General features: G+C 46.4%; 1 protein-coding gene across 7 annotated transcripts in view; it reads right to left on the bottom strand.

Annotated features, from left to right (window-relative positions):
• Nucleotides 1-273: 273 nt before the first annotated feature.
• ARHGAP32 (Rho GTPase activating protein 32) overlaps nt 274-21,137 on the bottom strand; it is a 409,701-nt gene continuing 388,837 nt past the window's right edge. For 6 of the 7 annotated variants that reach the window (XM_030538282.1, XM_030538279.1, XM_030538281.1 and 3 more), the window contains 8 exons: nt 19,038-19,145; nt 17,521-17,666; nt 13,983-14,184; nt 13,149-13,294; nt 11,609-11,683; nt 10,474-11,337; nt 8,835-9,811; nt 275-7,591 (listed from right to left, as the gene is read on the bottom strand). In XM_030538282.1, coding sequence (XP_030394142.1) covers nt 5,348-7,591; nt 8,835-9,811; nt 10,474-11,337; nt 11,609-11,683; nt 13,149-13,294; nt 13,983-14,184; nt 17,521-17,666; nt 19,038-19,145 — 4,762 coding nt within the window. In that variant the 3' untranslated portion in view covers nt 275-5,347. Of the gene's footprint in view, nt 7,592-8,834; nt 9,812-10,473; nt 11,338-11,608; nt 11,684-13,148; nt 13,295-13,982; nt 14,185-17,520; nt 17,667-19,037; nt 19,146-21,137 lie in introns of all 7 variants that reach the window. The other variant, XM_030538283.1, reaches the window with a different exon arrangement.

Consider the following 21,137-nt stretch of genomic DNA (forward strand, 5'->3'; position numbering starts at 1 on the left):
TGGCAGAAAAAGATGTCTGAAGGGGAAAAATCTGATGCTGTTTAATGAAGTTTGTTAATACCTGTAAATACAGTAGTAGTCAGGATCCCTAGTCATAGGGTACAGCTAATTCCTGTACAAACACAGAACAAAAGGACCGTTCCTGCCCACAAGAGAGTTCATTTGCCCCCCACCCCCAATACACCTGTCTTAATGGCCGAACCCAACTTCGGAATCCCACTGTTATGAAACTCCCATCTGCCTTTTGTGCTATTCCTGCAGCATTGCTCCTTGCCTAGTAATTCTGGATGAGAAGAAAAGGAGACTAGGAAAGCCAAGGTTGGTTTATTTTTTCTTTTCAGAACAGTTATGCCACAGGTGTAATTGAACAGATAAGCGCTGGGACGGACTGACAGGCAGCAATTTGCAATAGGCTTGGCACATAAATACAGCACTCATCACCTCTCTTGTCTTTCGAGGTATCTGGCCCACAACCTCATGGTTCTAAACTAGTTTCTCCATGCCCCAGCTCTTTTCAGTATATTGTTAATTAATCTGGCCGAGGCACAAACACACACACGAATGCAAAGGAGGTGGTTTTAACCAGGCTCAATTAATGCTGTTGAGTCGTACATCTGAATGTGAGCACTGTGGGACTGCTGACTTTGTCTTTTAAATACCACAAGACACCTCGGTCTGCATCATTGCATTACAGTACAAATAAAAACAGAAAACAAAACCACATCCGCATCATACAAAATGGGAAGAAAACGAGAATCTAAATATTTACAGAGCGGGGCTGGGAAAACCACAAAAATATTTACATAAAAATACATGAGCTTGTCAGCATATACATTTTACACCAGTTCTCTCACACACAAAAAACCCAAACCCAAAACAAAACACCCAAACATGAAAATAAGACACTCTATAAATTAAAGTGAAGGGAACGCTGAAGGTAATCCTAAGGCTTTCTGGGATTTCTCTCGTGCGGCTTAGGGCAAAAAGGGTCACATTTTTACAGCAAGAAAGTGAATTGCAAAAATCACCATTTGTGCTGTTTTTTGCAAGAATGGTTGCATGTACTGGGGTTACTGTGTACACCTCTTTAAACTACACCATGTCTGTGGTATCAGACTTCCGTAGCACACGGTTCTGGAAAAGTATCACAGGCCCTTTAAAAAATAAAAGTTCAATGCAATTTTTCATTCCGATTTTCTAGTACATTACAAACTTTCAGTCAATGCTTTGTCTACATACCAATGAGATGAATGGTAAAGACTACACACAAGGGTCTGTCCCTTTTAAAGTTCAAGGGAACAATACATTTTTCAAGTTTTGTTTTGGTTTTGTGTAGCAATTTGCTACACCTGTGCAATCCTCACTGATATCTTCCCCTTCCCACCCCCCCAAGTGATAAGCACAAGCCTATTACCTGTGTAAAGACCTGTAGGCACAACGTTTTTACTGTCATATGCATAAAGTTTAAACCTGATCAGATATTTTAAAATTAGAACCGAAGTAGATGTGACAGGGCCCACGCCTTGGTTGTGATCTCAACATCTGTAGTCATGGAGAGCTTTCTTTACGCGCCACATTCTGCTCTGAGTTGCAGGTGTAAATCCAGAGATCTCTATACCATTCCCAGAACAGATTTGGGCCCAAACTCTCTCACATGGCAATGAGAAGTTAAGCTGAAAACTCAGCTAGTGGCAATGAAGAGGCAGGCAGTGATATAGGTATAGGAAACTTGCCAAGTCTGCTACTGCTCATGTATTCTTAGTGAGGTTATACTTAGACAATAGGTTACTACAGATTAACAGAACCTGGCACATAGTTGGTATATTATCAACCTAATTTTTGTTCCCAGCAGGGGTCTCCTCTCCCTGCCCCATTCACTGATAGGACTTCTAAATAACGCCCCTAACGTGCCATATTGTGCATCATACCCAACAACTACTTGGCCAAGGGCCACCAGAGACTCTAGAGCTCATGTCTATTGTTCTTGAATGACCTGGGGTAATTCCCACCCCCTCTGCAGTGGTCCCCTTTCCTGAAAAATGGACACTGTTGGGTGTATAATCTAATGAATGGGGTGGGACCATTTCTCTAAGGGCCATCAAATTCCAAAATTTAACCACAGTACAAGAGCAGAACTGCATAGTTCACTATATGGCTTTAAGGGAAAAAGAAGGTTCAAAATATTAGCAGCTGTTAGCAGTGGAGTGCCTGTGAAGGGTTCCTGTTCCTTGCTTGCTGCTCTAGTCTCACCTCTTCCTTAGGGCACCTGCCCTAACACTGGAGTAGAGTTACCAGTTGGGCTCTTACAGGGCTGCTGGCCCTCCAATCGCATGGTGGAAGGATGGGCATGGGAGGAAACTAGGGATAAACTATTCCCAAGTGCATTAATGGGAAGAGGCTGAATGAATGGCTCATGCTGGAACAAAAAAGAAAGATCCTTGATCTCTAAGAGGGCTGTTATCAGAGAGATGTGAAGCCATTAATCCGTCTGTCTACACAGGGAGTTAGTCAGGAAAGAGTGCATTCAGACTAACTCCGTGCGTGGATGCTCTTATTCCAGAATAAGAACGCCTGAGTTAGTTTAATCCAGGGATTAATCTGATTTGGAATAAAGCACTCATTCCGGTATATGAGCATCCATCCATGGAGCTGAATCAGGAATAGCTAGTCTGCTCTAAAGTTACACCCTGCCTTATTCCAGATTGATTTTTCATGTGTAGACAAGGCCTTAATGATGGGGTCGGAAGTTCACTTACGGGGCCTTGACTTCACAGAAACCAGCGATGGTAGGGGGCTGTGCGGACTGTCATGCAGCGAACAATGGAGCAGGCGGAGATCCCGGCCTCTGTCTCTTGCTGCTACTACTCATAAGGAGTGAAATAGTTGGGAGATGGGGCTCATGCCCTATAGGAGCAGGTCAGCTTCCACATAGGCAACAAGAGCAGGCAAATGAGCAGAGATGTTCAGTGTTCGAGGGAGCTCAGCTCAGCTGTCTCATAGGGAGGATTCTTTGGGTAACTTAAGGCCAATACAGAGAGGTTGGAGGGAAAATTAAGGTGTTGAGGGAGAGAGAGAGAGAGAGGTTTGACAGGCTCTCCTTGTCACCTCAGTCCTAACCAATGAGTTTTTGTTCCTGCCCCAAATCCAGAACAAGGGAGGCTGACACCCTGGAGCAGCAGAGGGGAGATGAAGTGCTAAGTTCCAATACTAGTCTCTAAACATAGCTTGACTGAGTACTGTAGCTAGACTCCCCTGGACAGATTGTATCAGGAAAGCCAGGTTTACTAGCAGAATTGGCTAGTAGCCCAGAGAGAATGGCTGGTCCCCTAAGCGGCTCTGTGTTTTCAGCTAACAGCCCTTTCGTGCTTTATCCTTTCACACTCCACCCCCTCCAAAAATACCCCAGAAAAACAGAACACACCCTCTAGTTAGTCACAAGGCGAATGATATTGAGGTAACCTGGATCACAGTGCTTTTTTCCTGACAGCTAAATTTATTTCCATAACATTTAGGAAAAACTCTCTATATTAAACAAATTCTTTTTAAAACAATGCATTGCACAATAAAATCAGACCATACGCTATCCTAGTTGAAACAGACCCAGAAAAGGCTGAGATTAAAAGAACCAAACTGCTAATGACTAGGTACCTACTAGAAGTGTGTTGTTCCCTTGTGAGCACTGACAGGTTTTTACGATTACTTTAAAAGCCAAAAATAGCAATGAATAGAACACTTGTTCTAGGAGGCTTTGACATGAGTTCATAATCTTAGCTATGTCAGCTGAAAGACTTCCAGCTAAGAGAACTTCTCAGATGCTTTCTTTAAGTAAACTCTCTGAATTTCAAAACAGGTAGAGAAGTTGTGTGATCCAACAGTACATACAAGGTCCCCGTAGCATGGGTGAACTCTGAAGATTTTAAATGCTAAATCACAAGTATTTTCTAGGAAGCCCTGCTCATAAAACGTATGTGCTTTAAAGTGGGATTAAAATGGCTGTGAATCCAGAGAGGCTGCAGATGAAACGCTAATTTGTTTCTATGAAGTACGGACAGCATTTTAAATGGGCAGGGCAACAGCAGGGGTGTGTTATAAAGAGATGCATTGTCCCATCCCTTCACCCCGCCCCAATGACTGAATCCTGGTGTGAACAACACTTGCAGTAAGGGAGGCAATGCTATTTCATAGCACGCACAGCACATAATATGTAACTGCTCTGTACCTACAGCAACTCACTGTGATCTCATGAGTGAGACAGTACTAAAAAGAGAGCCTCATCCTGTAGGCCACACATGAAAGTCAACAGGAGTTTTCCCTGACGTAAGTACTGAGTTATTTGGCCCAGAGCAACTCTATGGTCATGCAGCTAAGTTGGTGGTTATGCAAGTTGCTCCCAGCAGGGAACCTGTGCTCTAGTTTACAAGCTGGACACAATCATCTAGTGACATTGCAAATAGAGGGTAGTTTCTGGCCAGCTAGGACAGTGCAATTAAATAGCTGGTAGCCTGTAAGTGAAGAGGAATTAGAATGAAATGTGTATGCTGCTCAATCACCTGTGCCCAAGAGTGTGTGTAGCATGGGAGAGGGTGGGTTTTTTTTACTTTCAAAGGTAGAAGTGCTGCCCTGGTTTACTTCACTTTCAAAACCTGTCTCCATTTATTGTATCAGTGTGAGGGTGAACGCTTGAGTTTCAGTATACATCCCTTCTCAAGCTAGAAGCTGCTTGTTCAATGTTTTTTCTGTAACAGCTCTGTGACCTGGTTTATGGCCAATCTCCCTCCCACTTCAGTGGGAACTGGATTAGGCCCAGTTTATCCCTACACAATTTTCAAGGGGATGCAGAGCACCAAACACTTTGAAGCTGTCCTTACCCTACAGCTTGTGGTGTGTTACTGATTCAATCTGAAAGGGTCAGGACAGAGACTCCCCAACGGCATCTCATTCAAAGGGTAAAACCTATCCATGCAACTCCTCTGAGGTTGGCAATTGGGAGAGTGACTGGATATGCCAACAGGAGCTGCCTGCAACCACCAGCCCATGTCAAACCAGGGGAAGCAACCCCCCTTTTCCCCTCCCCACCATGCCTCTTTCAGATCTGCTCTGCCTCTCTGGGTCCCGGCTCATCTTTCCACATGCCAACACAGCCTGTGCGATTATTCCAACCTTCAAACAACACGAAAGAAAACTATACACCTAGGACAAACATTGAGTGGTGAGCTGGTGGCAGGGTTGAGATGGAATTGCTTTGCAGAGGGGGGTGGGGTTGTTTTTTTAAATTTTGTCATTGAAAAAATAAAACAGTCCACTGTCCAGCAGAGGCTGCTTAGGCTCTATCCCTCCTTCCCCCTGCTCACTCGGCATGGATCTCTGTCTCCGGCCTCTGCAAACACAGCTCTGTAGGAAGGAAGGCCCCTTGGCCCAATGCTGTGGCATATGTCCTACTGTGTGAATGGGGAAAGCCAGGGGGCACGAACGCCCCTCCTCCAAGGTAGCCCCCTCTTTGGTGCTGAGGCATGGTATGGTAATCCTCCAAATTATCATACTGAGACACCACTGTCATACTGCTTTGGCGTTTGCCAAGGGTTTGGTATGGGTACAGGAGGCCAGGGTCCCTGTCCATGTTCTCCAGATGCCGGATTCTGAGGCTGTGGCTCCGTTCTGGTTTGGGAGGCGGAGCCATGGGTTGGACGTGGTGCTCCTCCTCTTTATTATAGCAGTCTCTGGTGTGTTTCTCGCCAGGGCCTGTTTGCCTGGCTCGAGGCCTTTCCAAGTCTGGCCAGTCCTCTGCCAGCTTTGCCTCCTTGTGGTTAGGTCGCAGGGCCTCCTGGCCAGCTGTGACGTACTTCCCACCCGAGTGCTGGAAACCAATATGCTCCATGGGTTCCTGGCCACCCTTTGGCCTGTGGTCTGGGTAAGGGGGCCCGTTATTGGATTCCGAAGGCTGCCGATGGCTTGCTTCCTGCTGCAGGTGTCCCCTGTGCTCTGGCTCGTGCAGCCTTCTGCTCCTGATGCTGCTCTGCTTTTGGGGAAGGGAAGGCTTCTCTGACTGCCCGTTCCCATAGGCCCCATGGTAATGGGTTCTGTCTGGCTCCAGCTCGGAGTGCTGCAGATAGTAACGTTCGTCCCCTTCAGGGGTGGCTGCCTTGGTTGGATACCTCCCTTCTTTCCCTTCGGCTACAGTCAGGAGACCAGTTTTCCCAGGATCCGATTTGCTGCGGAGATGGATGATGTCCACCCCCCCCAGCTCCTCCTGCAGCAGAGGTGCCACGTTGTCGTACTGAGACATCACTGGCCCTTTCACTTTCTGGCGTGAGCGGCTCTCCCGGCGGATGGACTGAAGGCGGTATTTCTCCATGTCCTCCAGATCCCATGACATGTATGTGTGCTTGATGTCCGGGGCTGGGGGCACATCTCTGCTGATAAAGCTGTGCTCTTTTCCTGCCAGGTGGCTCATCAGGCCTCCCCGAGGATAGGCAGGCAGGCCGGGATGGCGGTACAGATTCTTACTTTGCAGCCTGGAGGTGTAGGATGCAAAGTCTCGGCTAGGAAGGGGGTGGAAATGCCTGAGCCGCATTGTGCTGTAAGGGTCCAGGTCATAAAACCCCCCGTCTGCTGCTGTGGGGTAATAGGAGGAGCCAGACGAGCTGGAATAAGGGCTATACCTGTAATGCACACGCCCATTCTCGAAGTAAGGCTGTAGCTGAGTGACGTGATAATCTGAGTGGGGCTGGCATGGCTTATACTGATAAAGGGGCCGCGGGCAGTACACGGGCTCGTCATCGGGAGGCACCTCTGTCCGCGAAATGGGGACAGAGCGGATGGTGGAAGGGGTGGAAACATGCAGTGACTGCACCCTGCAGATGGTGGGGTAGGGTGGAGCCTCCTCAGCGTTCCCGGTGCTCCGCAGGGTGGTAGGGCTCATGGAAGATGCATACTCCACGCGGCTGCGAGGCTTGGAGTGATGGGCTGATGTATTCTTCCCTTGGCTGGTGTAGGCGGTGTAGCGGGGGCCCATGGAAGTGGGTGTTTCTGACCTGGAGGCGTAAGCTTGGTGCTGGTCGGACTTGCTGTGGTAGGAGAGGTGTGGCGGGACGCTCTCTGGCCTGTACTGATGGACGGATGCTGGCTTGTGGTGCAGATAGTTCTCTGGCATGGGCAGTTCAGGAGTGCTCTCTGGCTTGGGATGGGGCAGATATGCAGACTGCAGAGAGACGTGCTTGGGCGGTGGTGGCGGGGGCAAAGCCTCCTCCCCAGATGATGGCAGAATGGAGGAAGCCAGGAAGGAATGGTAACTGGAGGTATTCACTGCATCCACACTGTTGGAGTGCATGGCTGCAGCTATCTTACTTTCCAGCGTTCTCACGGGCGGGATGGGGGGTGCAAAGCCATAGGAAGAGTGTGTGGGGACCGATTCGGAACGCAGGTGCAAAGAGGGTGCCCTGACGTTCTCCCAGGACTTTTCCAAATGGCCCTGGTGGGACGCAGCGGTGGATGAGGTACAGCGGATAGCAGAGCTACTTTCAGTGACAAAAACTGGAGCAGGCTCCGCTAGTCGAGGCTCAGGCGGCTTCTCTGGAGGCAGTGCTCCTCGTACCTAGTATGGAGAAACCACATGGAGGTTAATGTGTGAGTATCCCTCACCCTCCACTGCTGAGTGTCTATACTACCTACCCATATAATTAGCTCTACAGAACGCATCACGCTCCCCTACAATACAGCCCGGGCTGCTGTTCAGTCTGTGCAGAGCTGTTTGTTTGTTTTGAACACAGGAGCAATGTTGCCTTTTTAGTGATCTTTGGAACATGCTACAATTTGCACCTGATTTTCCCCGGGCTTAATGGGGACTAGTGAATGCGCTGGGAAGTGTTGACATTGTCCATTTATTTCTGTTACCATAAACTGTGGGGAGAAGACCAAGTGGCCAAAACGTTTTGTACAGAGCCTAAAACACTTTGACAGGTGGCCTTTATAAAGGTACGTATTTTAGCACATGCAAACCTGGTTTCAAATCCATATAACTAGCTCTGAGTTAACACATGAACTATAGCAGCATAACAGTACCATACGAGTAAATATTTAGCTTCTGCTGAATTAACAACACTATTCCTGAGTGTGTCTCTGACAATTATTAGCTGCTCGCTTGGCATTGCTCAAGTTGGTAGCATGTAGCGTTGTGATATCTAAAGCCATTTGAGCCTACATCCAAATCCCAGAATTCAGGGCTGTTACTGAGCTGTGCCAGTAACTGGCCAAGGGGAGGGCCCAGCACTGTTTAATTGCATGTCTCTTCTTAAGGATGGTATTTTTAAGGGTTTTTTTTGGGCTGCTTCCGAGCATGTCTGAGGGATGGCTTTGAGACAGGGAATGCTAGTTAAGACACTGAAGGCATAGTCTTGTATTCAAAGCTATGTCTAAATTCCTCATTGCACACAGTCCAGTATCTAGCCCACTTTCCTAAATCACTATGCTACCAGGACCCAAGTCATTGTTTGTTTGCAAAACAATGTGGGAAGATAAGAATAATGGTATGTTGGCATCACCGATTCTCTTAAAACTAGTATAAGAGGGAGTGTGCTGGGGTAGGTATTCCCTGGAAAGCACCAGCATAGTTCTGAGTGGGTGTATATATTATACACACATTAATAATTCCTGGGAACCTGTCCCACTCCTTTGTATTTAGGTCATCTGGAACAGAAAGTATGTCTCACTTGCTCCTCCGTGGATATAGCCCATACTTTCCGTCTCTCAAAATACCATCCCTACTATTATTACACACAGATGCTGCATGTACAAATATATATACACAAGGGGAGGGGATGTACGTGTGCATCACTTACCTGGTTGGAACTACTTGATCCTCTGGTGGCTACGGCTGGAGCTTGTCCCATGGCTGGCTGATGGTCTGCTGGTCTCTGAGATGGTGCTAGGGAATTGGTCATAAGAATGCGCTGAGCAGCTGTGACAGTAACATCTGCCTGAGCGGTGGGTTCAGGGGTCGTGTGCTGACCTGCTGTTCCATGACTCATCTCAGTTGCTGATGTCTGGATAGTTGTCATGAATGTCATTGTAGCCATGGCGGTTTTCTCCCTAGCACCTACAGGAGGAGGCTGGAGTTTGTCATCAACTGTGCTGGCAGGGAGATGAAGCTTCTCTGCAGGGATGTGATACTTATCCATAGATATGCAAGTATGGAGGTGTGGCTTGTCTATAGGCACATCTGTTGTGGATGGTTCCTGGCCAAGCAAAGTACCTGTATGGAGAGGAGTGTGCGCCCAATCTCCAGGGCCACCTGGATGGGAGGGGAAGTGGTCCTTGTCCCCCACTGTTCCAGTATGGAAGTTGGAGTGGTTCCAATCGACCTTTGTGCCACTATGCAGGTCCCCAGGCATGCCACTATGCAGATGGGGCTGGTCCCTGTTTCCAGGTGTACTACTGTGTAGATGATTGCAGTCTCCGGGTGTCCTAGTGAGGTCCTGGTCTATAGGTGCCCCACTCTGGAATTGATCGCCAGGTGCCCCGCTCTGGAAGTGGATTTGGTTCTCGGGAACACCAGTACACAGATGGAGCTTGTCTGGAGCAGCCCCAGCAGAGAGGTGGACCTTTTCTATAGCTATACCAATGTCAGTCTCTCCGTAATTTGTACAGTCAGAATGAGCATCTCCTGGCTTCTTCTGGGATTGAGTAGATGCTTGCTGTGCGGACTCAGCTAACGCTAAGGCCAGCATGCGTGCTGCATTTTTCGGAGGAGGAGGAGGGACAAGAGACACAGAAGTGACAGGAACAGGATCCTGGGGGGAGTCGAGGGCAACTGCTCCTAATGGAGGGAAAATTGAGAGAGAGAGAGAGATTTGTTACTCTGTAAGGATAGTGACCTAACCCTATAGACCATTATAAAAATAGATGCTTTTCACAGTAGCATTTCCTTGATGTGAAATACTTTATCTTCTGTCCCACATGCAAATGTTGCTGAATAGTACAGCTGTTCAGCAGGAAAACCACACCAAGAGATTGTGTAAAGGTTCCTCTTGCATTTCTAGAGAGGTAGGAAGTAGGTAAGGCAGAGAACAAGACCCCCTTATAACCAATTTAGACCACATGCTCTGGGGCTGAAAAAAAGACCCTTCTTCAAGTGTTGTCAGGTGGGGTTTTTTTTCATTGAGTGTCTTAGGTGGTCAATTCACTTGTTAATTGATATGCAAGGGTACACTATAGAGAGTTTCATATTATGATAGGATGAAAAAAAAAAAAGACAAAGGGGGAGCACATAAGGTATTGTGGAAAGTATCCAAGAATTCTGTGGTGGAGGGAAAAGACAGAGAGGTTTCTACTGAGACCTTAGCAACCTGCATCACCCTGCAAGATACTCCTTCCGATTTAGGATTGGAATCGAGGCGTATTCCCCTCTCCTAAAAGGCACGTAGAGAAGTTTCTGAGAGCAGGTCCCTTAAAGAAAGAATGGAGGAAAACGCACTGTACCTGGCTGAGTGGGTCCAGAAGGTACAGTCTTATTCTGGCCGCGTGGCATGGGCCGCTCCCCTTCTTCTTGCAACTCTGGCTTGGCAGCAGTCAGCTGGGTCTGGGCCTCTTGGTGGCATCCCTCACCTGCTGCCATCTCGCTGGCTTTCAGGGGCAAAGACATCCTCTGTGTTGGGGACCTGTTTGTGGCTTCGTTGATGCTTTTGCTCCAGGTTGAAGAAGCCGCACTCCCCGCAGCAGTAGGCATCCCTTCGCATGCTTGTCTGGGCAGCGTCAAAGAGACTGGCTCTGATATAGTCACCAGGGGAGACTTGATTGGCTTTCGCCCTGTCTTAGGTGAGAAGGCATGGGTAACCTTCTCCGAGAAGGAGTGGGTTTTGGATGCCTTCTCCTCAGTTGGGCTCAGGTCCAGAGTAAAGAAGGGACTCATTTTCTCTTGGAAGGGGGACACTGGTTCAGAGCTTGTGGCACTGCCAGGGGTCTGACTCTGGCTACCAGACTCCAAGTCTTTCTTAGCTACGCTTGGCTTGTCCTTGTTAAAACCCATGGACTCCAACAGAGAGATGCTGCTATCCAGGCACTCAGACTCTGTCTTGGGTGGACTGCACTGAAAAGACATAGGATCAAAATCCAGGCTAGCTACTCCAATATCCGGTGGGCTCAGGTCAACATCTTCTGCTGACCTAGGAGAGATGAGGGCAGGAACATGAATCAGCCCCTCGTCCCCATCGCTCTCATTGTCATGGGGCAGGTTATCATAAGAATTGCAGCGGTTCATGGTCCCCAGGAGCTCCCCATTGAAGGAAGCAGACAGTGCATCGCTACTGGATCTGGGTCTTCTAGGCCGGAACAGTTTAGATTCACCTAGCAACGAGGAGATGGATAAGCATTAATAGGGCACTAGATCAATGTTCATTAAAAATTCCATGAGGCCATGACTTACTAGCTGTTTTTGTTGATTTACTTTAAAACTCTGCACAATGGGACACTGATCTCAGCTGTGGCCTCTTAGCACTAAAGTAATACAAATAATAATAAACCAGTGCAGGCTAACTTGGTTTAAAGACATTCACAGGTCTATAGAAACGTCACACTCCCTTTTAAACTCTGTGAGCCAGTTGTTTTTCTATCTTACCATCAACAGCATGCAGGGAAGTGAGAGACTCTTCACTTTTAGCTGAGCGCAGGGTCCCGCTATCTCCTCTCCCACCTACCGAACCAAACATAAAAGAAGCTTTTTTATAATCTGCCACGTGCTCATGGCGTGAAGATAGATGGGTTTCTGCCAGCCGTACCACTCGCTCGAATCTAAGCAGCTTTTCTACTGTCCTACATGCTCACACAAAAGCTCTAGTCACAACTGTATGCTTTTTGTATCCCATACCACAATTTATACTATTGGGCATTTTTACATTGTCTTCGGTCAAAAATGAGCTTTACACACACAAGTGAATTAACAGAGGTGCCAAGGTTAGGTGGTGGTACTACTCTTCCCTACAAAGGGAGAAACTGAAAACAAGCTGTTAATCTCTGCAGAGGGATGGGTTGAGAAGCAAACTGTCCATAGGTCCCCAGCCTTGATTCCTTTTGGGGGAGAGGGTGCAGGCTCACTTGAATCTGAAGTGGAAGGAATGGGTAAGGATCCCCATAAGATGATGCCCCTTGATCGGGATGATGGCAATGTATCCCACTGATCCATCGGTGTAATTCACCATCTACCAGTGGCTCCAAGGGCCATTACAGTAGCTGAGGCTCACTGGAAGCCCTCAGCCCCTGTACTCCAGCAGCTGGAGAGAGGCCCCTCTACTGGCCATATCAGTTTTTAGTACTGCTTTGTGGTGATAGCACAATGCAAAGCAGCCAAAGGAAGGGAAGAACTCAGACTGCATATTTTGTGGGCACAGAATAAGCATTAACTTTAACCCTGAAGTACTGGGGAAGTCTGTGGATATTTCTGAAACCACTGCCATGAAATATACAGGGGTTCCCTAATATGGCCAAGTTGGGACTTTCGTCCCCTCTCTCTCATTTCATTTTATACTAAGGAAGATTTGCAAATAATTCAAAGTTACGGAAAACTATAAGGTGGTATTTTAAGAGAAGCTGGAGAGAGATACTAGATGGATATACATAAAAGGGAGTTGTGGTAAGGGAGAAGCACATCTCTATTACACACAGTCTTAGAGATTCTAAGTGCTTGTCTATATGGGGAAGTTTATGGGCATTACTATACTGGTATAACGATAAACTCCTTTTTTTACTATGGAATGAGGGCCCTTTTCCAGGTTAGTTTATACTGTTCCCAAAAAGAGACAAGCTAAACCAGCAAAACATGCTCTTATTGTGGAATAAGAGTTATACTTGTTTAGTAATGTCAGTAAATTTTCCCAAGAACACTGAGATGTCAGTCCTGAATATTCCATCTTCGAGGGGATGGATCTGTTGGGTTGCTTTTATAACAATGACACCCCTGGATGAGGTCTGGATCTAAAAGCATGAACCTCTACTGCCTCAGCTAAAGAACGCAGGTTCCATTAACGAAAGGCTGTACCAGATTCAAATCTCTATTCATGGATTATGGCCTAAGCGCTGGAGGGGAACAGAGAAGCATACTAAGTGTGGGTGACTTTCCCAGCAACACCCCGTTTGGTAGGAACAAAGGGCACCCTACTCACCTGCCAGCGCTATGGCTTTCATTTCGGAGTGCTCACTTGGATTGCGCTGCAGTTTCCTCTTGGAGACAGAAGAGGATTTTCCCAGGTTGAAGAAGGAGCGCCAACTGCCAACAGGGGATTTCTTCATCTTGTTGGGCGGTCTTTTTCTGGAACAACAAAGCAGAAGAGGGTCTGCATTCAAGACATGTTGCCAGTCACTGAATCTTACCTACCATACCTGATTCTTTCTGCACCTGGCCAGCTGGCTTTGGCAGAGAACCTGGTGCTGAAACAAGGCTGAGAAAACTAGACATGCATATTTCAGCAGCAGAGGATAGTTACGCTTCTCTACCTGGAAAAGTCCAGTCCCAGAACTTGTGGGGTCAAGTCCATTGAACAAAACTGAGCTCCTGTATAAAGGACATTCATTTCCTTTTCGTAGCAGGGCAGTTGGAATTTTTAAGGCGCCAAGCCTGAACAGCATTCGGAGGCTGAACTAAGAATGTCTCTTATTTTATAGGCAAATGTACCTGTTCCCTTAATTATAACTTAACTAAACAAATCAGGAAAGGGATCTGAGAGAATTTCATTTGCATTTATAAAAACTGCTTGACCCCACACCCCATCTCCTGAGTCTCCAAGCAGGCGTACATGAATCTCTGGCGGGATGTAGGGAGTCTCATGGCCAGCTCACTCAAGGCATACAACAAACCTATGGCTCAATGTACACCTGAGATGTCTCTGCATGTGTCCTGCTGCACCCTCTGCATTGTAAGCAAGTCTTGCTGAGGTCAAATGGCTGTAATAGTTAAAAGCCTGCTGAGACACACACTGATGGAAAATAAAAGCCTCTACCTTTCAGATGGAAAGTCTATGACGGTGTGGAATTTCCCCTGTAATGCAGCAGGGCCTTCTCCCACTTCAATGTATTTACTGTCAGCCACTATAGGGGAGTTGATCTGGGCTTGCGTCCTTGCTTGTGCCTCCTCCAGGGTGAGCAGCTTAGTTGAGGGCGAGGACACCAGCAGTGATTTGGGGCGTGATAAGGAAGTGTGACCTGCAAATGAAAACCAGAGACAAGGAAGAGAATCAGAGAGGAGCAGCAGGAAAAATAAGCCCTGTGGATAGATTATAGCATTTCCTGAGCCCTTGGAAATCCAAGAATAGGCCAACATAGCTTCTATTAGCTCTGCCATAACGGGGTGTAACAGTGGAATTAATAATTGGCAAAGTCTTATAGGACGTAATTGGAAGGGTGAAAACCATTAGGATTCTGTATCTCTAGGAGCCTACAGGACTTCATCTCCATGCTGTAGGGGTTTGCTTTTAACCATCTCTGACTTCTAGGGCTAGAATATTTTCAGTTTTCCTATAGGATGGTTCAAAACCCTGCAGAGAAAGTTGCCTGTTTTCTTTCTAATTGCTGGTTTTACTTGCACTCACCAACCTTGGTTCTAGCTCAGAGTAGGGTGGGGAATAGCTACATCTAAACATTTTAAGTAGGAGTGATTTAAATCATACATACTAGTTGCAAGCATGTTTGTAACATTTTAAATAGCTCCCAACAAATACTGGGGTAGAGTGTAATAAACTAGGAGCTGGACTGTTTTATGGCTGTAGTTGTGTTTTTCCCCCTTTTTCTTTAAAGTTTTGGGGTTTGTTTCTTTAAGGTGAGTTAAACACTTCCTCCCCCAATAAGACCAAAACTAGTTAAAATTACTTCCCAGGACTACAACCCTGTATGTCAACTTTCCTTACAGAGGAACCTGTACAATAGAGCTAGTTTATAGAGTGGTTTAGTAAATCACATGCAATCCTGTTACAATAGCCCTCCTGCATCTATGAGTATGAATTTTGCCCATGTTACCATGATTATCCCTTGCTAGCTTACTGAACAACACAACTCTGCATAAAATCTGCATGTAGGCTCTTGTCTGCACTGGCCTTTGAGACATGTTTAAAAGTTACTCTATGTTGAACAGTGGCCCAATCCCCACGCTTGCTTGGAAGAAGGGACAGAAAACACGTTCTGGCTCAGGCTGATCAGCAGTGGCCACTCAAATCATGTTAAACAGTCTTTGATGCACATTCGAAGCACTAGTACTGCGTACACTTCCACTGGAAGGTGTGACTGCAGCTTGGTTATACACACTCAAGCTAGATCCTGGGTACATATTGCAGCTGGCTTGAGTAACAGTACTAGTGATGCCTCAGCAGCATGGCTGGCAACACAGACTGTACAACCCCACCCAGGACACTGTGTATGTTCTCAGAGCTGCCATTGTTCAAGCTAGCTAGATCAAACCTAGCTCAGGTATGTCTACATGTGCTGTAACCATACCTGCCGAGTGCAGTGCAGACAGACCCTTACAGGATGCTACGTGCTGTCTCGCTCCTGTAGAATGTTCCCTGAGCTCTGTTACTACCCTGTGACAAGCCCCAGCATCCTGCTCACCACTGAGACACATTGCTGAGAGCAACCAACAAATCAAAACAGACTGGTTTGGCAAATTAGCTGAATTAAACACAGACCATTTTGAACTCAAGATAAACATGCTGAGAACTTGAGCCAAATAATTGTCTCTCCCTGGAAGAAAACAGCCTGGACCAGGTATAATTAACACTGAAAGATCAGCTAGACTCATGGTGGGTATACACATGTATCGCTGAACTGGGGCTCTTATCCTAACAGCTGAGCTAACCCCTCGCTCCTACTGCTTTATACTTGCCTCTTGGGTGGAAAGCTGGACTGACAGCAAATCTACTATGCTGAAGACAATGAGGCCCTAACACAGAACTGGAAAGCATCAAATACAGTGGCAAACATCTTAACTCTGCCCATAGTTAGTGACAACTGCACTGAAAAAGCCCATTTTCTACTAAGGATGAGCTACATTAAATCAGCTACTTTAATATCTATTAGTAATACAGCATGGGGGCTGAACATACATGCATCTAACAAATGGAGTTAAATCCATCCCTGCTGTAACTTTACTGACTGCAGTGGGGAGATAGCAGGCATATGCACAACACAGGAATTTTAATTTTGAACTGTGACCATTTTCTGCACCAAGAAAAGCCTTCACAGACTGGGCTCATGGTGTATCACACAGAGGAGTGAATGCAGAACTCATCTGTCCAAGTGGACCTATACCTTTAAGGAATCAATATTGGACTGTCATCTCTGCTGAATTGTAACTTTCTGCTTAAGCTGCGTGGAGCTATTAGTTATTTTACAGGCTAAACAAATGAGTAATGCTTTAATCATTCCAATGCCCTGTACAATATGGTTCAGTTCATTGCTAGGCCCTCCAACCTCATTGGGTGCCTCGTAGCCTCACCCCCTAGGTCAGTGGTTCTCAACCTTTCCAGGCGACTTACTGTGCCCCTTTCAAGAGTCTGATTTGATCCCCGGGTGGGTGAGGCTTGGGCTTCCACACGTGTCTTAAGCTTCAGCAGGGGCCCTGCCTGATACCTTCTAAGGCCAGCCCTGCACTTGAGACCCTCCTAAACCCATCCCACAACCCACTATGTTGAGAAACATTGATATAGTATACAGAGCAGTATAAACATTTCATTGTATGAAATAATAGTTTGTACCGACTTCACTAGTGCTTTTTAGGTAGCCTGTTGTAAAACCAGGCAAATATCTGGATGAGTTGAAATACCCCTATTTGAGAACCCCTGCCAAAGGTGGGAACTGGCCACTAGTTACAAGAATATGGATAGAATTGTGTGGCTAACAAGTCGGAACCACACTAATGAATGCCTGCAGGCTCCATGGAAAATGGACCCTTTAGTGGCTAAGATTTAAAATGTTTCTTATCAAAAGTGGGGCCCCAAATTTCAAATGTGGATGTCTACAGTTAGGCACCTACTAAAGTGGCCCCATTATTAGAGGTGCTGAGCACCACCACTTCCCACTAGGGTCAGCGGGAGCTGTGGCTGCTCAGTATGTCAGGGTGCCACACCTTCAGCACGTACCATAGTGCACAAGTCTGTGCTGCAAAGACAACTTGAAGGGAGGAGTGTGCAGGGGCGAAAACTTTAAAGATTATTACAGACCTTCCACAAGGGAAAAGCTACAACTGTGCCAAGACAGAGAAACATGTGTGAATCGCAGGAATAAAGAGCAGTAAGTGCTGATGTCAAATTATTAGGCTCAATTCTACAGAGCACTCTTGATTCCTATTGACATCAATGGGAGAGGAAGGTTGTCCAGACCCCCAAAACTCAGGCCACATCTCTCAACTTTAGGCACCCATCCCTGAAAATGTTGGCCTTTTGTTTTTACTGTAAACACTATTCCAAATGTCTACTGGAGAGGCTAGAATTTTTGCTAAAATCTTCCCCTAATTTTGCTACAATTAACGCCTCCAAGGAATGTACATACCTGCCCCATCTCGTATGACTGAGCTGAGTTTGGAACTGAAGAGGACATCAACGTGATTCAGGATGAATTCCACCACCACCGACTGGATTCGGACCTCCATGAAGGCAGCTGTTCCACTGAAACAGGCAGACTCTATCTGTTTCGATCTAAGGAAATGCATGGCGGATTAAACTTCAATATAAATTCACCATGGGTACGGGCTCATTGAGAACAGTGGGCTTGCACTGCTGCGACCAGGTATATAACACCCCTTAGGCCAGGTTCCATAATGGATCCAGATAGCACCTTAAGGGACAGATTCTCTGCTGGTGTAACTCCCTTTGTTTTCAAAGAGCTCTGCAAATCATCACGCTGAATTTGGTGCTGTGATGACTTCAGTCTGGATCTGACTTTATGTCAACAGCAGTGTCCCCCTAGCGGAGGGAGAAGCAGCTGTTGCAGGCCCAGACTGAGGAGAGTGATAGAGCTGAATATTGAAGGCTTGCCTGTTTTGTCCCCTTCCCTCCATGTGCACTTGAAGTTGACAATGCAATTACATGAACAATCTCACTGCAGCTTTTTAAATACACTTTTCCTCGTGAGCTAGGAAAATCTCCAACTAGCCCTGCTCAGCCAGGACCCCCACATTCAAAAGTAGCCTTAACCAAGAGAAAATTGCCAGGCAGAAGAGACTGGCTCACACACGTTAACTGCCCATGAGGGACACCCTGACTCAGATGTCTCAGGATGGTAATTGGACAGTCCAGGAACTAGCACAATAAAACAAGTGGGGGGGGTTGGTTGTTTAATTAGTGGTGGCATTGTAAGATGGTCATGTGACATGGGAGATTCCAGAGGACAAAGTTTATCCAAGGGTCTGGCAAGATCATTTCCATAGGTCTGAAACCTACTAGAGGTGCTGCTTTACCTCCTGGCTTGAAGTGGTTTCCATCAGATATAGGGTTTACCATTTGGCTCAGTGGCTCTCAGCACCCCTGAAACCTACTAGCCATATATATCACGTCAAACTATATAGACTACTGCACTGGGATGTCAGTGGTGCCACAGCATGGAACCAGTTCTCTTGCATGACCAAAGGAGATAGTATCCACAGAGAGGGAAAAGTTAGGCCTAATTCTCCATTAATTTACACTACTATAAATAAGAAGTAATTCTGTCAAAATTAGCAGAGTTATAATAGTGAAACAGCCCAGTGGCTCAGACGGCCACCTGCTGTAGTTCCACTGACGTCAACAGGAATGATGCTGTTTACACTAGAAGAAGACCTGGTCCAACATGTTCAAACCTGCCCAGTCTCAAAGCACTTTCTCTGGAAAATCTCCGACTGAAAAACCAATAGCAGTTGTGCCTGAATAAGAATTGAAGAATCAAAACCATAGAGGGGTTTCTGGGTGTTGACATTTATCATCCTCTTGGGAACATAGCATGAAATAACTTCCGCTTGCAGCGTTTACTTGGGGGAACAGGTTTGATGCGTGTTTCAAATGATAAGGTGAGAGAAAATCCAGCAGAAGTACCTTAGTAGGTTTGGTGCCCAGACAATTGCTAAGTTCTTGGTATGCATATTTGTGATGGAGCAGTAATCAGCTAGATGAGCCAAGTGCCTCATTAGGAACTCCAGTGTCCTGAAAAATGAGAACGAGATGCAAAAATTTGTTAAGTCATTCAAATAATAAATCATTCAACACCCATTAGCAAGGCTTGCTGCAATTGGCAAAACATACAATGAATTAATTGGTATTTGCTTGGAAGCAAAAGGAGGAATGATGTGCCCTAAGCAAGACAAAAATGTTGCCTCAGGCAGAAAATTACAGTAGGGTCTCCTGACTGTCCAATTGAAGAAACATATGCACTTGTTAGATTTAACAGAACACAAGGGCGGGCAAACAAAACTTGATGTGGGCAAAAACACCAGCAACTCCACTACCTTAACAGGCTATAGGACCAGCTAGTCATTCTCAAGTTCATTACTTGGCTGCTCAATGTTGTGCAACAGAAATACAACATTTGCTCAGGCACAGCCTGGGTCTGATAACTTCCTGGGCATGCTGCAAAACCTATCTCAGACTTTTGGGAAGGGGTTTATTTTATTCTCTTTTTGTGTAAGGTGGAGGATGCTTTTATTTAGGAACCCGAGTGGTGTTTGGTAGGAGGCTGCTTTGAAAATCACAGCTTTAAGAACCAAGATAGGATAATCTCTGTTACGTTTTGTACAGTGTTTATGGTATGGACACCTGCAGATATATATTTATACATCTAAATAAGATACAGGGTGAAACTTTTCAAGCTCATATTCACACACTGAGAGACCATTACTTTTCAGCAGCACAGATGGCAAGCACCCCTGGGAATTTTCAGGAGCTATGTGTATTTATTACAGGCAGCAGTGGGGGGCTAGTGCTCTGTGGTGCTGGTGTGGAGCACTGAGGGTATAGCTGATGGGGGTACAAGAGAACCTGCTTTCACACTAACACAAGTGCTGATATACAGCCCCCAAGTTAAGTCTGCTCAATCACTCACTAACAGCAATAAACTTTAAGAGGTGAATGAGTGCAGGATCTCAAGTCTCCTCGGACTTGTCCTGTCTTCATTTCTTTCCTGCTTGGCACCCCTGCCTGGTTTCTCGTTGCACACATGCCCTGTGCAAAGCCATGTAGGGATAAAGCCTTAAGCTAAAAAGTCTGCATTTACTGGAGATGAAATGGACAAAATCCCTTGAGACTTGCACTGCCCTTCCACAGCCTGTGCTGCCAAGCGCCACCATCAGCAGCCTGGAAACTCTGGCTTGGCCGACGATTATTAGAAGAATAAAAATGCTCTTTTCTTCCAAAAAGACTGCACAGCCAAGCCTTAGGAACGTTTAGGAGGAAACCTCAAGTGAACCACCATCTCTGCCCAGTCACCACTAGGGGGAACACTTGCAGCAGATTTATCACCTGTGAAATGTGATTGCTCTCACCTGGGTTTTTATCCTTTCCTAGCCTCCTCTCTGTTCTGAGAACAAGGCTGATACATCAAAATCAGATATTAGGGCAGAGAGTGATTACAGAAGCATCACCAGCCACAGTTTAAATAAGTGAGGCAGGGCTGGGAAAGACAACAGCATGCTTTATATTGATGGGGATTTCCTGAAGAGGGCTTTTCATGGGAGATTTTAATTGCAGAGCTACTCTGTCCCTATGTCCTCTCAGTGCAGATGGGATCGGGTGGCAATACGAAAGCCCAGGCACTGAGAGGGGTCAAAGGAAGAACCTCACATCCAACCCACTCTGAATTTCAGCGTGAGGGCAGGGAGAGGAAAGCTCAGAGCTGAATCTTGCCAAATTTGCCCTTAAGGCTCCGATCCAGAGTCAGACTCAGAACACGAGGGGCTGCTTCCTGGCTCAGCTGCCCGCGATATTTTGGTGCCATCAAATCTGAACCTTTCACTTTGGCCATTCCTAGACCTAACTGGCCTGGGTAAATGGGCACAGAACAGGAGCAAGACTGCAAGCTGAGGTATCCCCAGCCCCCTGCCATAGATGACAGGGGAGGCCGCTGGGGAAAATGAGGAAGGTAAACCGGAAAGAGGTACAGAATAAAACTGTGAATTAAGGCCTGAAGGGGTACAAAGTTGT

The sequence above is a fragment of the Gopherus evgoodei genome, chromosome 19 (genome assembly GCF_007399415.2).
Source record: "Gopherus evgoodei ecotype Sinaloan lineage chromosome 19, rGopEvg1_v1.p, whole genome shotgun sequence".
In the NCBI taxonomy this organism is placed as follows: Eukaryota; Metazoa; Chordata; order Testudines; family Testudinidae; genus Gopherus; species Gopherus evgoodei.